This window comes from Silurus aristotelis (assembly GCF_946808225.1).
Source record: "Silurus aristotelis genome assembly, chromosome: 1".
Classification (NCBI taxonomy): domain Eukaryota; kingdom Metazoa; phylum Chordata; class Actinopteri; order Siluriformes; family Siluridae; genus Silurus; species Silurus aristotelis.
Genome location: NC_139574.1, coordinates 34,991,078 through 35,015,382, shown reverse-complemented (window position 1 = coordinate 35,015,382; position 24,305 = coordinate 34,991,078). Strand labels below are relative to the sequence as shown.

Sequence of the window (24,305 nt, the reverse complement as noted above, 5' to 3'; positions counted from 1 at the left end):
ATAGTCATGAAAATAAAGAAAACTCTTTGAATGAGAAGGTGTGTCCAAACTTTTGGTCTGTACTGTATATGCCTCCACACACTAAAAAACAACAACAGAAATCTAATTAGAAAGCAGATATTGATTCCATTTTAGCTTTGTCTTAGCACTGTCTGATTTAATTCTTAACATTCAGAAGCTAAACTTCCTTCTTCTAATGCAATCAATATCTGATTTCTAACTAGATTTCGGTTGTTGTGGGGATTGTGTCAAAAATGTCACCAAAATGAACCCCCCCTTCTTGAATTAGATGAGCTCTTGTTTTATATGAGAGCCTTTTCCATGAATATAAGCACAATTGCAAATTTGATATTGATTTTATACAAAGGTTCAATAAACAAGAAGGTGATATGAAGTGACTTAAAATTTTTGAATATAGGTTAAAGTTTTGGGTCTATTTTGGTGAAGAAAAATGGTTCTAAACAAATCCAGAGCAGAACTGTTGTCCATTTGTCTCATCCTTTGAATGAGAAGGTGTGTCCAAACTTTTGGTCTGTACTGTGTGTATATATATATATATATATATATATATATATATATATATATATATATATATATATATATATATATATATATATATATATATATATATATATATATATACTTAAGTTTGCTGATGACACAACTGCGATAGGTGTCATCAGCAAGAGCGATGAGTCAGCATACAGAGAGTAGGTGCAGAGGTTAAGGGACTGGTCTAAAGCCAACAACCTGTCTCTGAACTTAGAGAAAACAAAACAGAGATGGTTGTTAATGTCAGGAAGACATAAATTGGCCGTGCCCTGCTAAACTTCAATGGCTCCTCCGTGGAGATTGTGGAGAACATCAAATACCTTTGTGTTCAGCTGATGGAGAACTTCACCTGGTCCTTCAACACTGGGTCTGTAATAAGGAAAGCCCAGAAGAGTCTCTACCTTCTGAGAAACATCCTCACCTCACCACACATCCCCACAACCTACTACAAAGGGGCCATCGACAACATCCTGAGCAGCTGCATTACTGCGTGGTTTGGGAAATGCGTTGTTACGGATCGCATGACCCTACAGCGGATAGTGAAGATGGCTGAGAAGCTCATCAGGGTCTCTCTTCCTTCCATCATGGATTTTTTCCCCCCACGCAGAATCTGTAAAGCCACCAGCATTGTGGCTGACCCACCCCTCACACACACTCTTCAAACTCCTGCCATCTGGAAAGAAGTACAGAAGCATTCGGGCCTTACATCCAGACAGTTTTTTACCACAGGCCATCAAACTCCTCAACATGAAGGACCTGGACTGATCCACACAATCAATGTAAAAAACAACAACTCTTTTTTTCTGTTGAGCCTAAAGTTTAAAAATACAGCATTTATTTTTTGATTTGTGTAACCTTTTGTACTGTACTGGTCGGCACTACTGTGCTACTGTTTTTCCTTGTCTCATGTTGCCTTTTGTCTGTTGTCTTATTTATTTTTTTCTTATGTTTGTTAGTTGTGTTGTTTATTTTAAGAGTTCTGTGTAGTTCGGTGGTACCTTGGTCCTGGGGAAACATTGTTTCGTTTCACCTTGTACTGCATTGTATATGGTTGAAATAACAATAAATTCTACTTTACTTGACCTGATTAAAGCCTAATATATATAGAAAACACCCCTACTGGAGAGCGCAGAGAGAAAATTCAATGAGAGCTACACTCTACAGGGAAAGTACTAGGCATATCATATTAAAGTCCTGCCAAAATGTTTAATTGCATTGGCATTTGGTCACTTATTGATAGACTGACTGTCTACATGTGTCTGATCACACTACTGGAAACGTCCCTCCTCCCCACCAAACTTTAATCAAATGCCAGCGTGGAGGTACAGAGTTCACTGACAACACACAATGTGGTTCTCTTATTCTGAATCATACTGAAACAAACAACAGACTCAATATGCCTCAATATGCATTATATGGTACAGTATACTGTATCGCATATCATCCCTATTAACTATTCCTTGATAAAGAAACTGTAAATGTTATTTCAAAACGTAATTATCTTTTATTGTTGTGAATATCAGATATTGGGCCTGATATTCAACATTTTCTATGTTTGTTTAACAGAAACATTTTAAACACATTAATATTTAGTGTATGCAACTTAATTATGCCACAAAATGAATTTTAAACTTGTAATTAAGCCTTAAGTAGTTTTAAAGAACAGCGTTTTAGACACAGACCACTAAGACACACACACACACACACACACACACACACATACATATGCATACATACAACACAATGCAAATATCAACATTGACCCCAGACTATTCTTGCATATCTTGCACACATGTACACCCCTTTACAGTAAGAAAATCAACATGGACCTCTAAACTTTGTACATTTGTTATTTACTGTATGTCTTGTGTCTTATTTTCCTTATGTCAGTAATTTATGTCATAGGTTGCTTGAAGGATTCACAGAGTAAGAATTTCATTGTATGGTGTAACAGTCTGTTTCCTGTGCATATGACAATAGACCCCTGAACTGCAGGGTTATCACTAAAATTGCTAGTGCATTGACTTATTTAATTGTTAAAATAATTAATGTGTTTAGAACTTGCAGGTGTTGTCAAAAGAAGTGTCAACAATAACTAATAGAAATGTGCACAAAATTGAAAATATTTAATAATGGATACTTTTATAAGATCTTGTTTTCTTATATTATTAACAAGCAAGAGGACTGTTCTGCTCTTCACGAATATGAGCATGAGTTCAAATGTAATAGTGATTTTATAAGGTCCAATACAAAAAAAAAGGTAATATGATTAAATTTTTATGCACAATGCTAAAGTTTTTGCCCGATTTTGGCAATGAAAATAGTTCCTAACAAATCCAGAGCAGAACTGTTGTGCATTTCTTTAAAACAGTAAAAACTCTTGTCTGTAGTTCACATTCTTAATGCTATTTATGAGCATTAATAGTCCACATACATAATTATTATATTATTGATACTTCTATTATTATTCTATTATTGTTTAATTGACAGTCCATAGACTTCAGAATATCTTGGGTATTCACAGGTCCTTTCCATATTAAATATTGAATGTTTGTCATTTTTGCTTGGACAAAAATGATGTATTTGGTGCAAAATAGGTGATGAATAAATGTCAATTATAGCTCTTCAGTGTTTGTACTTGTTTGCTTTGAAGAAAACAAAGGAAAAACCAAAGGAAAAATTCACCTCTGTAATGAATTTTTATTGATATTATTTTACTATGATTGGGTTAATGTTATGTGGATGAATTTGAAGATAACTGGTCTGTCTTGGCCTCAACACATTCTGGTTGTGGTTTTGACTTGGTTTTGGTTTACATGGTATTAACTACAACATTGTCTCATTGCTGGCGGTGATACAAAGCCGACACTGTTTAACTTAATGAGCATATCAGCAGTTGATGTTGGCCTGAATATTCTTATCTCATCCCAGACAACTTGTGTGTTCATTTGGCAAACGATTACTGATGCACACAAACAGATAGATAACTTTTTACCTGCTTATTCTTCATCTCGCTGGACCTGAGTTGCCTTCTTGTTGCAAAATACGTGATAAACAAATTAGTGTAACAATGAGTGTAACAATTCCACATGAAAAGACTTGATTATTAAATTGATTATATATTTTTTTTCTCTAAAGTAGTACACCCTTACATATTCTGGTCTATACATTGGTTGAATTTAAAACAAGACATTAAATATAATGTTTATATACAAAATGCATATATGCATATACATTTTTGCAGGAATTTTTTGTCAGTTATTTCTTGTAAGAATTTCATAGTATAGTAGAACAGAGTGTTTTCTGCATAGTGATGCAAAATTGTCTTTTAGGGATTCCATAGACTGTATATAAATGCACCAATGAAAGAAAAAGATGTCAGTTAGTTGCTACTGAAAATATGTATCTTACATTACCTAATTTAAACAAAATACCTCAAATCTGTAGATCAAGGTCAGGCTATGCATATTACAGTTTTTCTCAACTGCTTTCAGTCATTTCTCACAACAGAACTGCATTTCTCAAAACTACTCGTCCCACCGTCAGAACCTGTTGTCAGTTCTTCACATCATATCAGCAATGTCTTGTTGTTTTCATCAATTTGCAATTGCTTTTGGACAACATGCAAATGGTTCTGTACATCTGTCAGCTGCTTTTGACAATTCTTGTTGCTTTTGTCCTGCTGTGCAAAATAACTTGTCCTGGTTCTCAGCTAAAATGTCACAACCACCAAACCAGTTAGTCTTTTTCTCAGGTTGGAAGTCTGTACTATCAAAATGAGTGAACATGTTCTCAGAATTGTATGTCTGAATTGTATAACATTGCAACTCTATTGTGTTATACTATGAATTGTATAACATTTGCAACTCTAGACTAACCAATGATCAACCAGTTCTGTGAAACAGCTCAGAGGTGCAAATCATGAAGACTGATTTGGCAGGGTCACATATATATATATGACATATATATAGTGCACAACACAAGTGTTCCCCTTTCTGATAATGGAAGCTGAAGGAAGAAGAAGAGGATTAAGACTGCGTGGTGGAAGATTATAGAGACACAGAAGAGGAAGGGGTATAAGATGCCAAAGATACACAGCGATTCCAGATGAAATCAGGGCCACACTGGTGGATCACGTTATCAATCATGGCCTTACAGTGGAAGAGGCTGGTCGAAGGGTGAAGACAAATGTTGGAAGAACAACTGTGTCATCAATAATTCAAACATTTCGTAGAGAGAGAACAGGTATGTAATGTACTGTATAGTAAAGTAATACTGTAGACTTACTGTTACATATACTGTAACACGCCTTAGGTTTTCCATGCATACAGTATTCTTAGTTATTTACTGTATGAATCAAAATCCTGTGATCCCTATACTTCTATAATTTACAATATATTTTCTCATGTAGGACTGCAAGACAACCTCGCAGGAGTGGCAGAGGGCCCCTTTTCACACCGCAGCAGGAGGAAGCAATTTGCAACATGGTTATGTCTAACAATGCCATAAGACTAAGGGAGATACAAAGTGCTATTGTTGAAGACAACAGTATCTTTGAAAATATACAATCTGTGAGCATTTCAACTATAGACAGGGTCTTGAAAAGACATGTAATCACCATGAAGCAGCTGTACAATGTACCCTTTGAAAGAAATGCTGACAGAGTGAAAGAGCTACGACTCCAGTTTGTACAGGTATGTTGTGTACCAACTATACTGTAAGAGTAACTTCTACACATTTGATATTTATGGAACTTCATAGATCTTTACATTTGATGTAGCTGTAAACAATGAAGACAAATACAGTAATATATGCACACTGTGTTTTTCTGGTATATAGCGCATAATGTAAATGGAATCAAGAGAACCACCTCACAACTTCATATACTTGGATGAGGCTGGCTTCAACGTGGCCAAAGGCAGAAGGCGTGGTAGAAATCTAATCGGCCAGAGAGCTACTGTTGATGTCCCAGGCCAACGTGGAGGAAATCACTATGTGTGCTGCTATTTCAGACCAAGGTGTGCTAGTTCATATTCATATTATGTACAACACACAGCATCTCCTTACATTCTTAGACAATCTCTATAGAAATGTCATTCCTGAAGATGAGAGGGACCTCAATCGAGATGATCTACCAAAGTATGTAGTAATTTGTGACAATGTCAGTTTCCATCACTCTGACAACATCAGGCAGTGGTTTGTCCACCACCGCAGGATGCTGATTGAATTCCTTCCACTATACTCCCCGTTCCTGAACCCAATTGAAGAGTTTTTCTCGGCTTGGAGGTGGAAGGTTTATGATCATCAGCCACATAGGCCGATGACACTGCTGGCTGCCATGGATGCAGCATGTGAGGACATCTCAGCAGATGCATGCAGAGGCTGGATTAGGCACTCAAGAAGATTCTTTCCACCGTGCATAGCAAGGGAAAATATATGTTGTGATGTGGATGAGAATCTGTGGCCCAACAGAGAGGACCGACATGACGCGTAGGAAAACTGCCATATAATTTCACCTTTACCTTCTGTACATGTATAGTTTTCCCCACTTTGTCTTTTTCAGGTTTTCATTTGTCGGTAAATAGCCTATGTGTAGTTTCCTTAGTTTTCTGTATGTAAGTACCACTATTGACAGTACAGTAAAAATTTTAATACAGTGTGATCTTTTGTTTCGATTCTTCCATATACTGTTACGTGGGTCGATGTTGATTGGTTAACTGAGGTTAGATGGAATCAATCAGAAAAATTATCTATTCATAGCAAGTAAATTACTGTAACACCTGGTTGTTGCATAATGGTTTGCTAAAGTAACTTCTTTTTTTACCAGAGGAACACTGTAAATTATGACACACACCAGTATGGTAATTTAGTAGTTTCTAGTCATCAAAACCTGACTTGAGTATAATTTAAATAACTAAAACTGAGTATGATGTTCTACTGACAACATGACTAATAATTTTGCCTGTCACGTTCACATTGTTAAAAAAATGACATGGGATTCTGCTGCCTCTGACACAATGATTGATGAAAAAATACGCTTTTGCACGATAGACAAAGCATTTTGAGCAGCTGACGCGTATTTTCAGGTTATCCACTATGTTGTGCAGTTTGTACGTGTTGTTTTGAGAAATGCACTTGGAGATCTGCAAACTTCAATTCTGATCTGAGAAATGACTGAAAGCAGTTGAGAAAAACTGTAATATCTTTGTCATGGACTTGATACATTTGTAATCATTTATTATGGAGCATTTATATTACTCAATGCATGTACCAATAGGGGAATTTCATGGGATCTGCAAATAGAGCTCTTCGATGACTTTGATGATCTGTGAACAGGAACGAGAGCCAGCAATCTAAGCAGGCCAACTAAGCAGTTCAGATGCAGAGATCATTAGTATTGGATATATTATTACAATTCACATATAATGCACTGCATTTACCGTAATGCAGTTTTACATAAGCGAGAAAGTGAATCTTTCAAACAGCAAATATATGCACTCTAATAGATCAATAGTGCAAATGTAGTATATCTGGTTGCTGGTTTGTCATATGTTGTTAACCCATAGGTTGCAGGCTGTATATCAACTGTCACCAATCAAAATCTAATTGTGGCCTCCTCGAATAGGTTAATGGGAGATTAATATTAGAAATAATGAGTTACAACTCATGAAGTCTGCATGCACCGCTGGTAGTTCTGTATCGATTGGTTGTATTTGATGGCAGCCAGGCAATTCTGGAATTCTGGAACTTCCACATTTGTTTATTCGTATTTTGTAGATTATCTGGGCTGCAATCTCAAATAAACATGTAATCATGCACTGCCTTGCAATCTGCATAAACAGCTTCATTTCATACTATTTGTTTACTGGAGCTAGATTAATCTAAAAAAATTAAAAAACCTGAAAATCTTGGCTGACGGTCTCTGTTGGGTTTAACTGAAATACTTCAAATAATATGTCCTTTTTCCAGCATTAAATTGAAGTTCAACTTGCCTCTTCATTTAAAAATTAGATCTAGATTATGCAAAATTTTGAATATATAGCTCTCCAGGCTATCAGTTGTTTAGGGATTGATTGAAAGTTAGTCTAGATTAGATTAATTAGATAAAAATATGTGGTTGCTTTTGTGTCGTTTGTTTCAATTCTGAGATGATGGCAATGATTATTAACCAACAGAGGTGGCAAAAGTACACACATCCTTTACTTAAGTAGAAGTACAGATACTCATGTTCTAAAATACGCAGGTAAAAGTTGAAGTACTGATTATACTTTTTTACTCAAGTGAAAGTAAAGAAGTTTTGGCTCTGACATGTTCCTTAAGTAAAAAGTAGTTATTACTTTTACCTGTTTTAGCTGTTAACTGGCCATGTTCCTTAGGTAAAAAGTAGTTATTACTTTTACCTGTTTTAGCTGTTAACTGGACCTCACATCATATTAGATAGATAGATAGATAGATAGATAGATAGATAGATAGATAGATAGATAGATAGATAGATAGATAGATAGATAGATAGATAGATAGATAGATAGATAGATAGATAGATAGATAGATAGATAGATAGATAGATAGATAGATAGATAGATAGATAGATAGATGGATGGATGGATGGATGGATGGATGTGATAGCCTAGTGGGTTAATGTCAGGGTCCCCACGAGGATGAGTTTGAGAGTTTGATTCCTGGTCGAACTGGTTGCTGTGTTGGTAAATAAAACTTCTGGACCTTGTCCCCTCTGAAAACATTTCAATTCTGTCCTTTCTGTGTTGGATTAATTTCTTGAGTTCCTGGTCTTTAATGAAAGATAACTCCACCAAAAAAAGGACTGGTTTTAAAGCCAGTCCTACATGCCTTCTTTCTTACTGCGCTGGCATGAAAAGTATGAACCCTCCAAAAAGAACACATGCTTTTCAGCAGTGGTCGCTCAGTGGTTTAAGGCTTGTGCCTCATCTAAACATTCTTCCCAGTCTGATCTCTTCCATGGTTCAATGGGTTTAGGCTGGTGCCTCGTTGAAGTCCTAGACTTAACACTCGACACACTCATTACTCATCTCAGCCCATTCCACCATCATTTATTTTTTATTATTTATACTCTACCGTACTACACTGTTTACATGCTGTTTTTTGCACCTTTGACTCTATTATACCGTTTATATGCAGTTTTTTGCACATTTACTGTTTCTTATTACACTATACTGTTATTATACTATACTGTTTACATGCTGTCTTTTGCACCTCTTGACTGCTGCTGTTTTTTGCATTACATTGTGTCTGTTTATATTCACTCCCGGGTATAGTTTTTACAGTTACCTCATACAGTACAGGTAATATTCAGTATACAGTATATTCAGAGTATACTGTAGGTTTACTAGTTGGCACTATCTCAGGTTTTGTGCCTTGTTTTGTGTTGTCTTGTGTTTTCTGTCTGCAGTCTGTCTGTACAGTGTTTTTTGTCTGCACTGTTTGCACTAGGTTGCACTCGATGCACTTTATGTAGCTTGTTGTTGTTTAGCGTAGCACCAGGGTTCCGGAGGAACGTTGTCTCGTTTTTACTGTGTACTGTGTACCACTGTGTATAGTAGAAATGACAATAAAAGCCTCTTGACTTGACTTCACTTGATGGTGAGGATCAGGGTTTGAATCCTGCTTGCTTCCTGCCATTTACAATGTGGGTTCAACTTGTGCTACTTACATCTGTCTTCGCTTCCTACATCTTTCTTTAGCGTTAAATTCTTGTGTTGATGGTTTGAAAAGAAAGATAGACCCGCTCTAATCCAGCTTCCCATCCTGTTTTTTTCTGATGGCTTAGTGGGTTAAGGCTAGTACTTTGCTAATGTTGGTGGTCAGGGTTCAAACCTGGCTTTCTGTCTGCTAGTCATGAGGTAGGTTAAATTCCGGATTCCTTCATATTCTTGTTTTGATGGGTTAAAAAGAAAGATAGACCTGCTCTAAACAAGCTTTCCAGCTTGTCCTTTCTGATGGTTCAGTGGGTTAATGCTGGTGCTAATGGTTTGAATCAGGGTTTGAATCCTGCTTTGTACCTGCTAGTCACGATATGGGTTTGCTTCCTATGTCTGTCTTTAGCATTATATGCTTGTGTTGATGGTTTGAAAGAAAAGATAGAACTGCTCTAAACAATCATTACAGCCGGTCCTTCCCGATGGTTCAGTGGGTTAAGACTGGTATTTAGTTGTTGGTGGGGTTCAGGGTTCGAATCCTGCTTTCTGTGTTTCTGTCTGGTCTTAATTTCTTGTTTTGAAGCATGAAACGAAAGATAAACCCCCCCCAAAAAAAGAAGGTGTGTTGTGGAACTTGATGGCTTTGTGATAAAAGCCTTGCCTCTGAGCTCAGAGGTTGCTGGTTTGAATCTGGCTTCTCCCCACACTGGGTAAGATGTGTGGAAAGTAGTATGTGGTGAGCAATGGAGTGTTTGACTGTGAACAAAGGCTGTGAAGACCTGCTGCTTCATAGCCTCAGAAAAAGTGAGGGTGATAGGTTTTTGGCAGAATTTTTCCCTATATGCAAAACTAAGACGATACTTTTTTGGACGTTTTTGCTTCATAACCCCTGTTTTCAGCTTCTCAGACACTGGGGGGGGCAGATGCCCGGATATTTGCCCCCCTGCTCCAGGATACACCCTCCGAAAACCTTCCACATCCAACCTCTCAACCCAGAGGCAAAGCTCTTCCAATTGAGCCACATGATCTCCTGCAAGAGCCTGATTTTTAGGACCTTTTATAGTTCTTTATTAAAACTTTTTAAACAATTTAAAGGAAAGCTAAGCGGCAGAGGCAAAGCTCTTCCAATTGAGCCACAGGATCTCCCGCAAGAGCCTGATTTTTAGGACCTTTCATAGTTCTTTATTAAAACTTTTAAAACAATTTAAAGGAAAGCTAAGCAGTAGGAATCGAACCGGGTGAGTCAGATAGCAGAGACCACATCACTAACCACTACACTACCATAAGGGGTGGCAAACAAGGCTTTGCTTATTGGACTCTTGGTTTTCCATAGTTAAGAGACCACTGTTTTCTCTTAGATCATGATGGTAGAGGGTCAAAACTTCTCCTTCCTGTTCATTCTCTAAGTTACTCAAAGTCTATGAGAAGTGACTCAGGTACAAGAACCGCATCTCCAACACCTGCACCACTGATATACCATGATTTACCAGCAACCAATTTTAATGACCTTTCATTTTTCTGTTTTTAAAAACTTTTTATAATGTTCAATATGAAACTAGAGGTAAGAATCGAACCAGGGAAGTCTTTCATCATAGATCGCTAATGGCATTACTTCAAAACTCAAAACTTTGTTAGACATGTAAATAAAGGAAAGACAGAGACAAAGACAAAGAGACACAGACACAGCTTTACAAAGAGTGAGAAACAAATAGAGAGACAGCAAGAGAGAGACATATACAGTGAGACCAAGACATTTACTAAGAGACACAGAGACAATTAGACAGAGAAAATAGAGAGACAAAGATAGCTTCCTGTTGGAAGTGTTTATCCCGAGCGACTCTTAATGATCTCATTTACTAAATGAGCAGTAGTGAGTTAAGGGCTTGCTCAGGTGCCCAAAACTGGCAGCTTGGAGGTGTTAAACATGTATCATATTTACAGCATGTGATATATATGTACTTATAAAGCACTAAATGGTTTGGCTCCCATGTATCTTTACAGTCTTTTAACACGCTACAATCCGTCACGCTAAACTCTGGGCTTCTAGTAGTTCCTAGAATAGCAAAGTCCACTAAAGGCGGTAGATCATTTTCACATTTAGCTCCTACACTCTGGAATAGTCTTCCTGACAGTGTTCGGGGCTCAGACACACTCTCCCAGTTTAAGTGCAGATTAAAAACTTATCTTTTTAGCAAAGCCTACACATAAAATACATCTCACATCATAACCTTGTGTTTCAGAACATCTGATCACATGCACATTATTAACTTGTGCTGTTGATATCATGAAATGCAGCTACGCTAATTTCTCTCCACTGCTTCTCTTTCTCTCCCCATCCCGAGGCATCCTGAGGTTGGCCAGCTCCAGTCATGTCCCACCTCATGAAGATTATGGACCTTTGAAAAAGTAGATGCCGAACTCGCAAACATCCCGAACCATTTAGAGACTTACCAGTGCCAATTGGATCCCGCTACATGTGTGGTTTTGACATTGGACCTCCTGGAGTGTTTAAAGGCTCTGGCGTGGAGAAGCTGATGCTGTATCTTTGATGATCACAAATGTTGAACTCATAAAACTAGGAGCTACTAACCATATAGACTGTACTGTATTAAGGAGAGGATGACCAGGGCCATATATTGCGAGTGTGTGCAAACCTGGTGAAAAACTACAGGAAACGTTTGACCTCTGTAATTGCAAACAAAGGCTACTGTACCAAATATTAAAATGACTTTCTTAGGTGTTCAAATACTTATTTGCAGCTGTATCATACAAATAAATACATTGTGATTTCTGGATTTTTTTTTTTTTTTTAGATTATGTCTCTCACAGTGGACATGCACCTACGATGACAATTTCAGACCCCTCCATGATTTCTAAGTGGAAGAACTTGCAAAATAGCAGGGTGTTCAAATACTTCTTTTCCTCACTGTATAAAAAAAAAAAACATGAAAATCTTGGCTGATGGTCTCTGGTGGGTTTAACTGAAATACTTCAGATAATATGTACTTTTTCCAGCATTAAATTGAAGTTCAACTTGCCTCTTCACTTAAAAATTAGATCTAGATTAAGCTAAATTTTTAATATATAGCTCTCCAGGCTATCAGTTGTTTAGGGAGTGATTGAAAGTTAGTCTAGATTAATTAGATTAAAAGATGTGGTTGCTTCTGTGTCATTTGTTTTAATTCTGAAATGATGGCAATGATTATTAACCAATAATAGTTATCTGGCTAGGTGCTTTCACTGACAAACTGCTGTAGGGTGGAGTGATTACATCTAGTGGCACCATCTTGCTGTCGGAATCTGGTACTACAGGTAAATACAGTCTTTAAATCGAACGTTTTCAGTAACAGGCTATACTCTTCATCACGCTGGACCTGAGGTGCCTTCTTGTTGCATTTAATGTAATCTTAAGTGGGTCAGACAAAAAAATTAAGATTAATAAATCCTCACCAGCAAGATATGTGCACCACAATTGACCTGATTTATTTTTCACCCATCTTTCTTTCAAGCGCTCATTCAAAAACAAGCTTACTGAAATCACGTCACATTTCCCCCCATTCTCTTGAGTCTGAAATCTTATATTAATTGTATTGTTGTCACATGAGATCATGAATATGCATGCATGAATATGTATAAGTGATGCCAGTGAGCATATAATCCCACTTAGGTCCATTACAGTTCAAGACTGTTACACTACATGTGGAAAAGGTCAAAAGGTAAATTTTTTTGTGCTGGAACCACAAAATGAATGAAAAACCTTTATGCAGGAATGCAATATGTTGCTATTAACCTTTACAGACAATACAACAGTACAACATTAACATGCTAATAGCAATGTTTTCATGCCATGACCCACAGGTTTACCAAATTCAGTTTATTAGCTTATCAATGTTTTATTAAGTTTTAAAACAGGTGTGCTCAGGGCATGGAAAATAATATCATTTATCATTTTATTTAAAATGCACACTAGAACCAGGGTTTAGGATTAAAATCTCAAAGAATGTTACAGTGCTTTACTGTTGAATAGCTGCTTTATTGCTAAAGGGTTGAAATGTATAAAGACCAAAAGGTTTCTCAGAGACAGAAAAAGATAAAAAGAAAAAAAAAAGTGTGGAACAAAGAAGAACAATTTTATTTACAATACACATATAGTACACAACTGTAAAAATATTTCTTCGTCCTTCATTCCATTCAACAAGGAGAGGTGGCAAAGCCTGTAGATCTAAGACGAGATCGATTTGAAACGAGACACAAAATCATTGACATCAGTCAATTCCAGTGTGCAGCACTAAAGAAGTACCATATAGTTCTAATGAATGTGTGGCCATTTGGTGCCAATAATGACCTCATAAATTCAGTTTCAATTCAAGGGTTTGGAGCGACACTGCCCCCAAGTGGTCTTGCAAACAACCGGAATCTCCCGTCTCAGCTCCTGTAGCTTCTCTATACGGTGTCTCTCTGATTCTAAGGCTTCTTGCTCTTCCAGGGACTCACGGATGACTGCTTTAAGATGAGGAAGCCCGAGGCCAGTCAGGGAAGAAACAGGAACGGTGTGTTTAAAATGAAGGAAGCTCTTGGGTACCATGTCCTCTGGGAGGAGCTGACTCAATTCTGAATGAAGGACAAAAAAGCAGAAAGTTTAGAAGCCTGCACTCTTTAGACTTAAAAAAAGAAATAGAGCTTAATCACCACAGCTTCACGAATCTCTATCGAAGAAAAGAGTCAGCCATTTTCTTGTCTTAAATACCAATGACCATTTTCTTGGTAAGGTCTGACTCTAAAACTTGTTATGCTGACTTCGACAGCATGCAATTTGGTTCTTAAAAATCAGAAGAATGGACCACATAAAAAGAATGGAGCACCAATACACTTAATGGATGAAGTTGTAACAGCATTACTCACCCTCCTGATTCTCAAGCTGGTTCTGGAGCTCTCCGAGCTTCTCCTCAGCCTCAGGCAGGTCCATCTTGTTAACCACCAAGATGGCTGGCTTGGACAGCAGCTCCTCCTTATACAACTCCAGTTCCTGGACATGGAAGACAAAATCCAGGCTAAGATTTGCACTTGAAATTTACATGCTCGCAGGGGTCTGGGATTAAAGCCTTTACATTTTAAATAAATGTCATTCTGTGAGAATTTAGTGACCCCTATTGTTATTTACATTGTCTTTAAAAAAAAAAGTTGAATTCTTTCGAGTCTGGTTTCTCTTAAGGGGTTCTTTCTCATACCATCTCAGGCAGTTTTGCATATTGCATTGTTTTCTAAATGTGACAAATCACTCTTTCCCATTTTTGTTCATTATCACTAGGGCTGTACCTTGGTCAGAAGCTGCACTGCTTCAAACGCAGACCTGAACGGTGTATTCGTGGCCAGCTGAAAGCCACAGACGTCAACCTGAGACATCGGAAAACAAAACATATAAATATATTCTGGGCTCATGAAGTTAATGGTGAAGTCATTGAAGTCAACAAGAATGTTTATACTACAATACCACGCACCACAAACATGAGCTGTTTTGTTCTTTCCACATGTTTTAGGAACTTGTGGCCCATGCCTCTGTTCATGTGAGCACCCTCGATCAAACCGGGCAAATCTGCTACCGACACCTGGAACAGCAAACAACGAAGACATGGTTGATCACACAGACGCTCTTGCAGGCTACAGGAACACTGCATGTCAAGTGATGGGTTAATGAGTGCAGAAGGTATCCCTACTATGTAATGTATAATCCATAGTTAGGTGGCGTTACACGACGAGGGGAAGAGGCTTAGCTTCCACAAAGTGTATTGAAATGGGGTAACACACACCTAGCCATGGATTATCATGGTTCTACCATGGTCTTTTCCCAGCACTGATGAGTTAAAGTTGTGTGTGTGAATATTGTGTGCCTCTGCTGCTTTACTACGGTTTTTCACTTTGTATGGGACTGGAACTGCATGTTACTATGGTTAAAGTTGTTTATAACATAACAGAACACAACACGCCATTCATTTACAGTTGACTGAAATCTCCGGAACTACCAGTGCGTTTAACGGTTTGAACTCACACCCTCCTTCCAGTCAATCAGAATCGAGAATTCAGCTTGACCATGGTATACTATGCTTGTAGATTGTATGCTCAAAGAGTTTAATATAAGGCAGAGGGACACAGGGGGAAAAAATGCAGGACCTAAAACAGAACATGATACTATCTATTATACTTATAATACAGTTTAACAATGGTGTCAATTCTGATCTCAAGCAAGCAACCAGACATATCATGGTCAAAATATACAGTATTACAGTATGGTGACCTTCATATGTGAGCCAATAAGTATATAGTCATATTTCATATAATTTCTACTGTGACTAGGAGATTACAAGTAGTCACAGCAGATTCTTAAGACGACCGTGTGAGATCATTTAAATCAAATAATAACATGTAAAAAATTGACAATGCATACGATACATACTGACTATTTGTTGACGATTGTTCAAAATAGAAATGAGAAGAATGAAGACACAGCTTATTTATTTACATTACACTGTGGAGGAATTTTGGTCACTCATCTATGCAGAATTGTTGTAATTCAGCCACATTGGAGGGTTTTTGAGCATAAACCACCTTTTTAAAGGTCATGTCACAGCATCTCCATAGGATTCAGGTCAGGACTTTGACTAGGCCACTCCCAAGTCTTAATTCTGTTTTTCTTCAGCCATTCAGAGGTGGACTTGCTGGTGTGTTTTGGATCATTGTCCTGCTGCAGATGCCAAGTTCACTTCAGCTTAAGGTCATAAACAGATGGCAGGACATTTTCCTTAAGTATTTTTTGGTAAACAGCAGACTTTATGATCCATTTATCACAGCAAGTCTTCCAGCTCCTGAAGCAGCAAAACAGCCCCAGACCATCACACTACCACCACCATATTTTACTGTTGGTGTGATGTTCTTTTTCTGAAATGCAGTGTTACTTTTACACCAGACGTAATGGGACACACACCTTCCAAAAAGTTCCAACTTTTGTCTTGTCAGTCCACAGAGTATTTTCCCAAAAGTCTTGGGGCTCATCAAGATGTTTTCTGGCAAAACTGAGACGAGCCTGTATGTTCTTTTTGGTCAGCAGTGGTTTTCATCATGGACCATTGTTGCCCAGTCTCTTTCTTATGGTGGAGTCATGAACACTGACCTTCACTGAGGCAAGTGCGGCCTGCAGTTCTTTGGATGTTATTGTGGGGTCTTTTGTGAGCTCTTGGATGAGTTGTCGCTGTGCTCTTGATAATTTTGGTCGGCTGGCCACTCCTGGGAAGGTTCTTCACTGTTCCATGTTTTTGCCATTTGTAAATAATGGCTCTCACTTAACAGGGGGGCAAACACTTTTTCACACTGACGTTGTATTTTTGGATTTAGTTTTCCCTCAATAATAAAAACCTTCATTTAAAAACTGCATGTTGTGTTCACTTGTGTTATCTTTTACTAATATTTAAATTAGTTTGATGATGTAAAACATTGAAGTGTGACAAACATGCAAAGAAATAAGAAATCAGGAAGAAGAAATTCACACTATATGTATGTATACATATATACATACATATATATATTTACATACATACATATATATATATATAAAATCTTTTTAGAAAAAAATAATTAAACAAAATGTATTATTTTGCTAATTTTATGCACTAAAGAATCTCTTTACCTGCTTATGGTCATCATACATCACCTTGCCTATCTCAGGTCTCAGAGTTGTGACTGTAAGAAAGCATAATGTGAACGCATTGATGTGCTAACTGAAAACAAAGGCCAGAGTAATGAAAAAATAACATAACGCATGCTGTATTATCGCATTTACTGTCACATATAAAGAGCGTGAAAACATGTCTGCATGCACTTAAATAAAATCTAATGTGTGACATTTTTCTCCGTAAATATGTTGGCGCAAGTTTGGAAAACGCCAGTTATTTAACCAAATGAATGCAGAAGTCACAGACAATACCTTCGACAGCTTCTACGAGGGTGTCCGAAAAGTCAGGAATCATATGCATCATATTATATTTATTCTTTTCTACATATGTCCTACATCTCATTCACTCACCTGACTGTACCAGATTTAGCAAATTTTACTCAAATATTTACTCAAATATGGCTAAGTGACTTATGATTTTCATGAGATTGGCCTTAAAGTTGTCTTCAAATCCAATTTCCAGCAGTATTTTGGCATTAGTGAATGAGATTCCCAAATTTTTATGCATTCTAGTAGCCAATAACAAAAAAAAATCAGTGAAACCCAGTAAACCCTACCAACTAGCATTACTTGCTACCATACAGTAATAAATCAGAATTTGTATTACTGGTTTTGCTCCTTGAAAAAGGCTAAAAGGGCGGTGGTCAGTACTGGTGGTCAGTACTCACATGGGTAGCTGGCAATCTGAGGTGTGGCGTGAGACAGGGCCGTCAGTAAAGAAGATTTCCCTGCATTAGGAAACCTTTCAAATAAAGAAATCAATCAAATATATGTAAATAAAATAAATAAAAACTTAATACAATTATCAAATAAACTAATATTGATTTAATTCTAATACTATCTAATCCTATAAGCCATCTAATACTATATAATGCTGCCTCACTTGGTTCACAAATTGCTTCCCAAATCTGCTGCACAAACATTAAATATTTAACAATCTGTATGAAGATTTTCGCAGAATTCGATAACACAATCTAAATGAATATTTTCCAATGCTGCATTTAGATGACTTGAAATCACATACCGTAACCACATACAAAATCAGAAATTTAATTTGATGGATAATGTGAGATTTGTGACATATGCTGTTTCTCTCACCCTACTAGACCCAGGTCTGCGATGAGGCGGAGATCCAGACGGATGTGTCGGGCCTGTCCTTTACTGGGTAAAAACTCTGAGTGAAGGGATCCACCGGTGCCACCTTTAGCTACTAGAACCCTTTCTCCTTCCTGATTTAACTCCCCTACAGAAAACCAAAGCACGCCCAATGAGCTATCACAAATCAAATTAATACGCAAGAGAATGACAAAATCATTCCTGGTTCTAGAGTAAACTTTCTCTCGCAAAACCCTTTTTGCGTTTCATGAGCAGCATTTGGTGTAAAGTCTTGCAGGTGGTGATGTTTGGCCTTGTAGCAGTATTCCTGGGAAACTTAATTCTTAACTGCAACTTGAATTTTGGTCTTGAAAGAATCGTGAGGTGTTTTTTTTTTTTTTTTTTCTCTTTGCATTGTGCACATCACAATGTAGACAGGACACCAAACCAAGGGCATGAAATCACAATGTCATAGGAATATAGGAAATTTCATCATTGTATTGCACTAATGCAAATACTAAAAGCGGTTGATGTTTCTCTGAATACGACCCGTTCGCAGGAGCCAAGTCATTTCTAAACTCGTGTTACGTTACCTAAAGTTTTCCCATCGTCCGCGGTCAAGCAGATTCCAACAGGAGCAGAGATTTCCAGATCAGCCCCTTTTGCGCCTTTGAGTGCACGGATACTGAAAAGCAGGTGCATGTTGTTGAAAACACAGATGCATGTTATTGGCACAATATAAAACCGTTTAGTCATTGGACTTAAATAAAAAAACAAAAAAACAATTGTAATTCATTTTAAATGATAATAATCACATGAATAATCTCCTAAACTACAACTTCCAATCCAATTTCAAATTGAATCAAAACTAATCTATCAACTTCATCCAGTTAGACAAATAGCACCATGCCACATCGCCAGATGTTCATAAACACACCGATCAGGCATAGCATTATGGCCACATGTCTAATATTGTGTTTTGCTGCTAAAACAGTTCTGACCTATCGAGCATTAACAGCATTAACTTCTTCAGCAATTTAAACTACAGGAGCTCATCCTTTGGATCGGATCACACGGACCAGCCTTCGCTTCGCACGTACATTAACGAGCCTTGGCTTGGTCTCCGGTCTCAGCTCACCACTATTCTTTTCTTGGACCGCTTCTGATAGATACTGGCTACTGCAGACTGGAAACACCACAAGAGCTGCAGTTTTGGAGCTGCTCTGACCCACAACTTGGCTCTTGTCAAACTCGCTCCTACCCGTACCCCATTTTTCCTACTTCTAACACGTCAACTTTGAGAACAAAATGTTCACCTAATAAAACCCTCACACTAACAGCAGCCATTACATAGAGATAATCAGTGTTCATGGTGTTATAATTTCAGAATGTTACATCTGATCGGTATACGCCAAATGGGTCATAACACAAAATAAGTCATAAAATACACCAAATATGCCTGTCACAATGACATCCAGTGTTTGTGACTCGATATACACACCTGCTGTTGTAGCCCACACCGGCGATGAAGCGTTTATTAGGAAATTTGTCTCTGATTCGTTTCAGGTTGAGGTCTTTTTTAGCCACCACCCACACGTCTCCTCCGTTTCCACCTAGTCCTCCCATTCGAGGTAGGCCCATGCCACCGCTCCCGCCTCTTACATACAGCCGCAGTTTATCCACAAAGTTCCCGTACTGCAGAGAGAAAGAAAGCATTCTTCAGCATTCATTCTTAAAATTATTTTTCACAAAGTTTGCTGACTTTTGTGTTCAAGCACAACTAAAGCAGGAATCAGTATACATGAAAATCATGAAATCTGGGCTGGACATTTGCACTCCAGGACTGGACCTGGAATGGGCGGTAAATAAGATGTTAGACTTTCTGATCGGAGGGTTGTGAGTTCCAAGCACCACCAAAGCTGCCACTGCTGGAACCTTTGAGGCAAAGCCCTTAACTTCCAACTGCTCAGTTGTATAAATGAAATAATTGTATATTATTACATAAATTATACAGAAGTCGTTCTTTAAAAGGGGGTCTGCCAAAATGCAATAGATGTAAATGCAATGCAAATGGACACGAATCACAGGCTTTAATGCGCCTGTAAATTATTATAATATCATTGTTTTAGAGTTCACCAGTATATATGGACATGATGATGATGATGGGCACTTTCCTGGCTATTCATATTTACCTTCTGTTCTGACTTTGACATGCAGTGCTGTCATCTAATCCAGAGTCACATGATTTGCTATAAACAGTCCAATCCAGGTTACTCTTTCAATTAGCTCATGTTTATATTATTATTATTATTATTATTATTATTATTATTATTATTATTAGTGGTGGAGATGCTGGTGGTAGTGGTCGTGTAACTGGTGTTACTGTTGTTTTGTTTGTTTGTTTGTTTGTTTGTTTGTTTAAATACAGGTTAATGTGTTAATTGGCTCATGCGTATATTATTATTAGTAGTATAATTATTAGTATTATAGGTATTGTTGTTGTTGTTGTTGTTGTTTAGTTTTTTTTTTAAGTTCGGTCTCGCCATCATTACATTACAGCATTAATGTCTTTTACTGTAAACTCTGAAAAGTTGGGATTTTTTGGTGCATGATGAAGATCATGATGATGATGATGATGATGATGATCATGATGATGATCATGATGATGGTGAGTTACTAACCTTTCGGCAACACACTCTGCTAATCCACACCATGTCCAGACAAGAACAGGAAACTACCTAATAAAAATCCTGAACAAAAACACAGAGCAGATCAGCAAACTCGGATTCGACCTGCAGCCATGTGTACACTAACAGCGACTCCTCCAACACGGAAGTACAACATGTACTGGTTTACTGTGATTGGCTCCAGACTCTCTTCTGATTGGCTCATATAGCAGTCAATTACATTTCGCTCAGGCTCTTGAGACATGTTGCCATGTCCGCCTTTTTACCGTAAATTAAGAGTGTTTTTGTTGGCAAAAAGATATTTGTATACGCAAATATAGAATGTCTCATATACACGGTGGAGGACGAAGTACACAAACTATGTACTTAAGTAAAAGTACAAAATTATTTGCCTTCAAATTTATTAAGCATCCAAAGTACATAATTTATCATGGCTATAATGTCCTATTGCAGCCATTATATATATATATATATATATATATATATATATATATATATATATATATATATATATATATATATATATATATATATATATATATATATATATATATATATATATATAGCTGTTTATATGTCAACCCTATATATCAATTATATTTTGAAAGATGTAAAAAACAACTTTAATATTATATATAATATACAGTTAGATATAATATTAGTTACACAAGTGTGGTATTAAGTGTATCTCACCCCATACCACAGATTTTTCCAAATCCAGATTACTCTGTCAATTGGCTCATGTTGTTTATGTTATTATTATTATTATTATTATTATTATTATTATTATTATTATTATTATTATTATTATTAATCGTGGTGGAGGTGCTGGGGTAGTGGTCGTGGTACTGTTGTTTTGTTTGTTTGTTTGTTTGTTTGTTTTAAATACAGGTTCATGTGTTAATTGGCTCATGCTTATATTATTATTAATATTATCAGTAGTAGTAGTAGTAGTAGTAGTAGTAGTAGTAGTATAATTATTAGTATTATAGGTGTTGTTGTTGTTGTTGTTGTTGTTGTTGAGAAGAAGAAGAAGAAGATTTGAAAGGTAGTATTTGTGAGCGGTAATTCAATTCCAAGATTAAAACAAATATAAACATGAAATCCATATACTGTACATACTTAAACATTTTCCATTACATGCTTAACTCTATTGAAATTCCTGTGCTGAACCCTAGAGGGCAGCGTTTCAAAGTTTAAACACCAGTACCATATAGTGCAAATTACAATCCCATACCAATTACAATATATGTAGTACAAGATAAAAGTTTGGACACAAAACTGGACGTTATTTTCAAATACAAAAATAATCGCAAATTAATTTTTGTCAAGACCAAACCTGTAAACCATTTCATGTGAGTATCTTATAAATATGATCAGAGAATATTATGCATTTTATAAGTTTTATTTTGTAGTTTGGCTGTCTTTGTTAATAAAGTGCAATGGTGAAAATAATAAAAATAAAGAGAAAAACACTAAAGGAGAAGGTGTGTCCAAACAATTGACTAGTACTCTATATAGTACCAAATGCCAGATTATTCAGGTCATCTCAATGTTTGTTTGTTTTGCTTTACTTGTGAAATTTGAATTATACATCCTAATAAATGCTGCTTTAAAGAATCTGTCACAGTTTAAGGCCAATTGAATTCATGTATTTTTTATGCTGTATAATATTTTATGGTGTTTGGGGGAATTTTTGGACACAGAAGCCTTTTAGACTATTGTCGGTTTAATTTGCACGAAAGGGAGAATTGAACTGCACGCGCTGTTTAGTGCAGTGACGTTGGAGTCGTGTGCGCGTGACGCTTCAGAAGTGGGGTAACTATATTATAAAGCCTATTTACTGTCGCTTCTGTTGCGCTCGTGCAGGTAAACCGGGGCGAGTTGCTCTTTATTTACTCTTACAGATTATTTGTATTACAGGTAGACTAATAACGATTTATTGTCTTCTTTAAATGAATTTGTAGATTAGGATTTTTGTGCAACAGGTGACGTCGCAATGTTTTCTCATCTTTCTTAAAATAAGAAATGGAAGATGCTGCAAAAAAAAACGCACCAAAAACTATTATTATTTGTTTTTTTTTTGTTTGTTTGTTTGTTTGTTTGTTTTGTGCTTTCAGATTAATTTCACTAATTCCTCCAGGGATGAAGCCCTCGAGCCTGGACCGAACAGCAGGATTGATCCTCAGGTGCGTGTGCGTGCTCGCGCTCGCTACCGCGTCGTGCTGCCTCGTCCCGGCTCCGAAATCAAAGTTGGACGCGGGGACGTTGGTCGGCGTCGGGAGCGCGCCTCCGCGCGGCCTGGACGAGATCGACACCGGGTGCTGGGACGCCGCGTCGGGAGCGCTGGTCGCGCACGACAACGTGGCGGCGCTCTGGGACTCTCTAACGCGCCTGAGCGCGTCCCCGCGGCCGCAGCACCAGGAGCTGTTCATGAGGCTCGCGCAGGTCTTCTGGGAGCGCTACGTGGACTGTGTATTGTCGCGCGCGCACGGCCTTGGAAGGAGACACGCTGAAGACCAACACCATGCACTGTAACGCTTAGTTTTTTTCATGTAACTAAAGACTGGGTTGTTTGTTTTTGTTGTGTTAATGCATTGGTTTATTTGTTTGTCTGTCTTTTATCAAAACATCAATCCTGCCTGCTAATAAGTTTGATCAGATGTGTTGTTTTTATGGGCTAAATTCATTATAAAAAGAAAATAAACGCCGTATGTTTTATATATCTTGTGTAAGAAAACGATTTCATTCAATGCCTTGAAAAACAGGCATTGCACATATTCTTTTGACTTTTCCTCCGTGAAACATGATTCAAATATAAGTAATCATGGATAATGGGTATATTCCACTGCCAGACCCAATCACTGATGAAGCAAATTACATAGGTCCTACACACGAGCATTAGTCACCGTTACACACCACCAGCCAAGCATAAATCACGCTGGGCCTCAGCTTTTCCAAAAACAATAATACCAATCACCTCAAAGCAACAAATGACAAACAAGTGTCCGATAAATGCGCGTTTATCAGATGCATGAAACATTTAAAATCGCTAAACACTGTGTTTATTTCATGGTAATTTCATGGTAACAGCTGCTTTACTCTGGGATTAACCTGTTCATAAGAGTTATACTGTTCTAAGTAAAATGCGTTGATTGCTGGGGAATGCATTATTATTTAGTCTATAATCAAAGAAAGTGAGAAAAAAAGAAAGAAAGAAAGAAAGAAAGAAAGAAAGAAAGAAAGAAAGAAAGAAAGAAAGAAAGAAAGAAAGAAAGAAAGAAAGAAAGAAAGAAAATTAGAAAGAAAGAAAGAAAGAAAGAAAGAAAGAAAGAAAGAAAGAAAGAAAGAAAGAAAGAATTATTAAATGAATTCGGGGTGACGCATAAGAATGCGCGTGCGCCTTAAAAAAGTAATTCAATTCAATGTAAATATATTTATATTTACATTAACATATATTTATAATTATATTTTTTACATCACTCACGCACCTTGATATGTAATTGATGGTGGAATGGAGCCAACCGTATTACAACATATGATGCTTCATATTTAATTTTTTTTTTTGTTTTT

At 37.2% G+C, this 24,305-nt stretch overlaps 2 protein-coding genes across 2 annotated transcripts; one reads left to right on the top strand and one right to left on the bottom strand.

The window, feature by feature from the left end:
- Positions 1-13,239: 13,239 nt before the first annotated feature.
- Positions 13,240-20,902, bottom strand: gtpbp10 (GTP-binding protein 10 (putative)). The gene is made up of 10 exons (XM_083538179.1): positions 20,727-20,902; positions 19,547-19,740; positions 18,639-18,730; positions 18,049-18,193; positions 17,619-17,692; positions 16,906-16,958; positions 14,726-14,833; positions 14,544-14,621; positions 14,130-14,253; positions 13,240-13,838 (listed from the first exon to the last, which is right to left on the bottom strand). Exons 1-10 carry the CDS (start codon positions 20,757-20,759, stop codon positions 13,588-13,590), a joined length of 1,152 nt encoding a protein of 383 aa, XP_083394305.1. The 5' UTR covers positions 20,760-20,902; the 3' UTR covers positions 13,240-13,587.
- A 1,662-nt stretch (positions 20,903-22,564) lies between these two features.
- On the top strand, positions 22,565-23,357 carry LOC310733012 (protein FAM237B-like). Its single transcript, XM_083553846.1, has 2 exons — positions 22,565-22,601; positions 22,853-23,357. The coding sequence occupies exon 2, from the start codon at positions 22,878-22,880 to the stop codon at positions 23,268-23,270; it is 393 nt and encodes a 130-aa protein (XP_083409972.1). The 5' UTR covers positions 22,565-22,601; positions 22,853-22,877; the 3' UTR covers positions 23,271-23,357.
- The last annotated feature ends 948 nt before the right edge of the window (positions 23,358-24,305 follow it).

Excerpts from the sequence above, each read along its gene's own strand:
- gtpbp10 (XM_083538179.1), bottom strand. The coding sequence starts at position 20,759 with ATGGTGTGGATTAGCAGAGTGTGTTGCCGAAAG. Across the intron at positions 16,959-17,618 it reads TCAGATTGCCAGCTACCCAT|TCACAACTCTGAGACCTGAG; the intron begins GTGAGTACTGAC and ends GCTTTCTTACAG. Across the intron at positions 14,254-14,543 it reads CAGTGCAGCTTCTGACCAAG|GAACTGGAGTTGTATAAGGA; the intron begins GTACAGCCCTAG and ends TTCCATGTCCAG.
- LOC310733012 (XM_083553846.1), top strand. The coding sequence starts at position 22,878 with ATGAAGCCCTCGAGCCTGGACCGAACAGCAGGATTGATCCTCAGGTGC.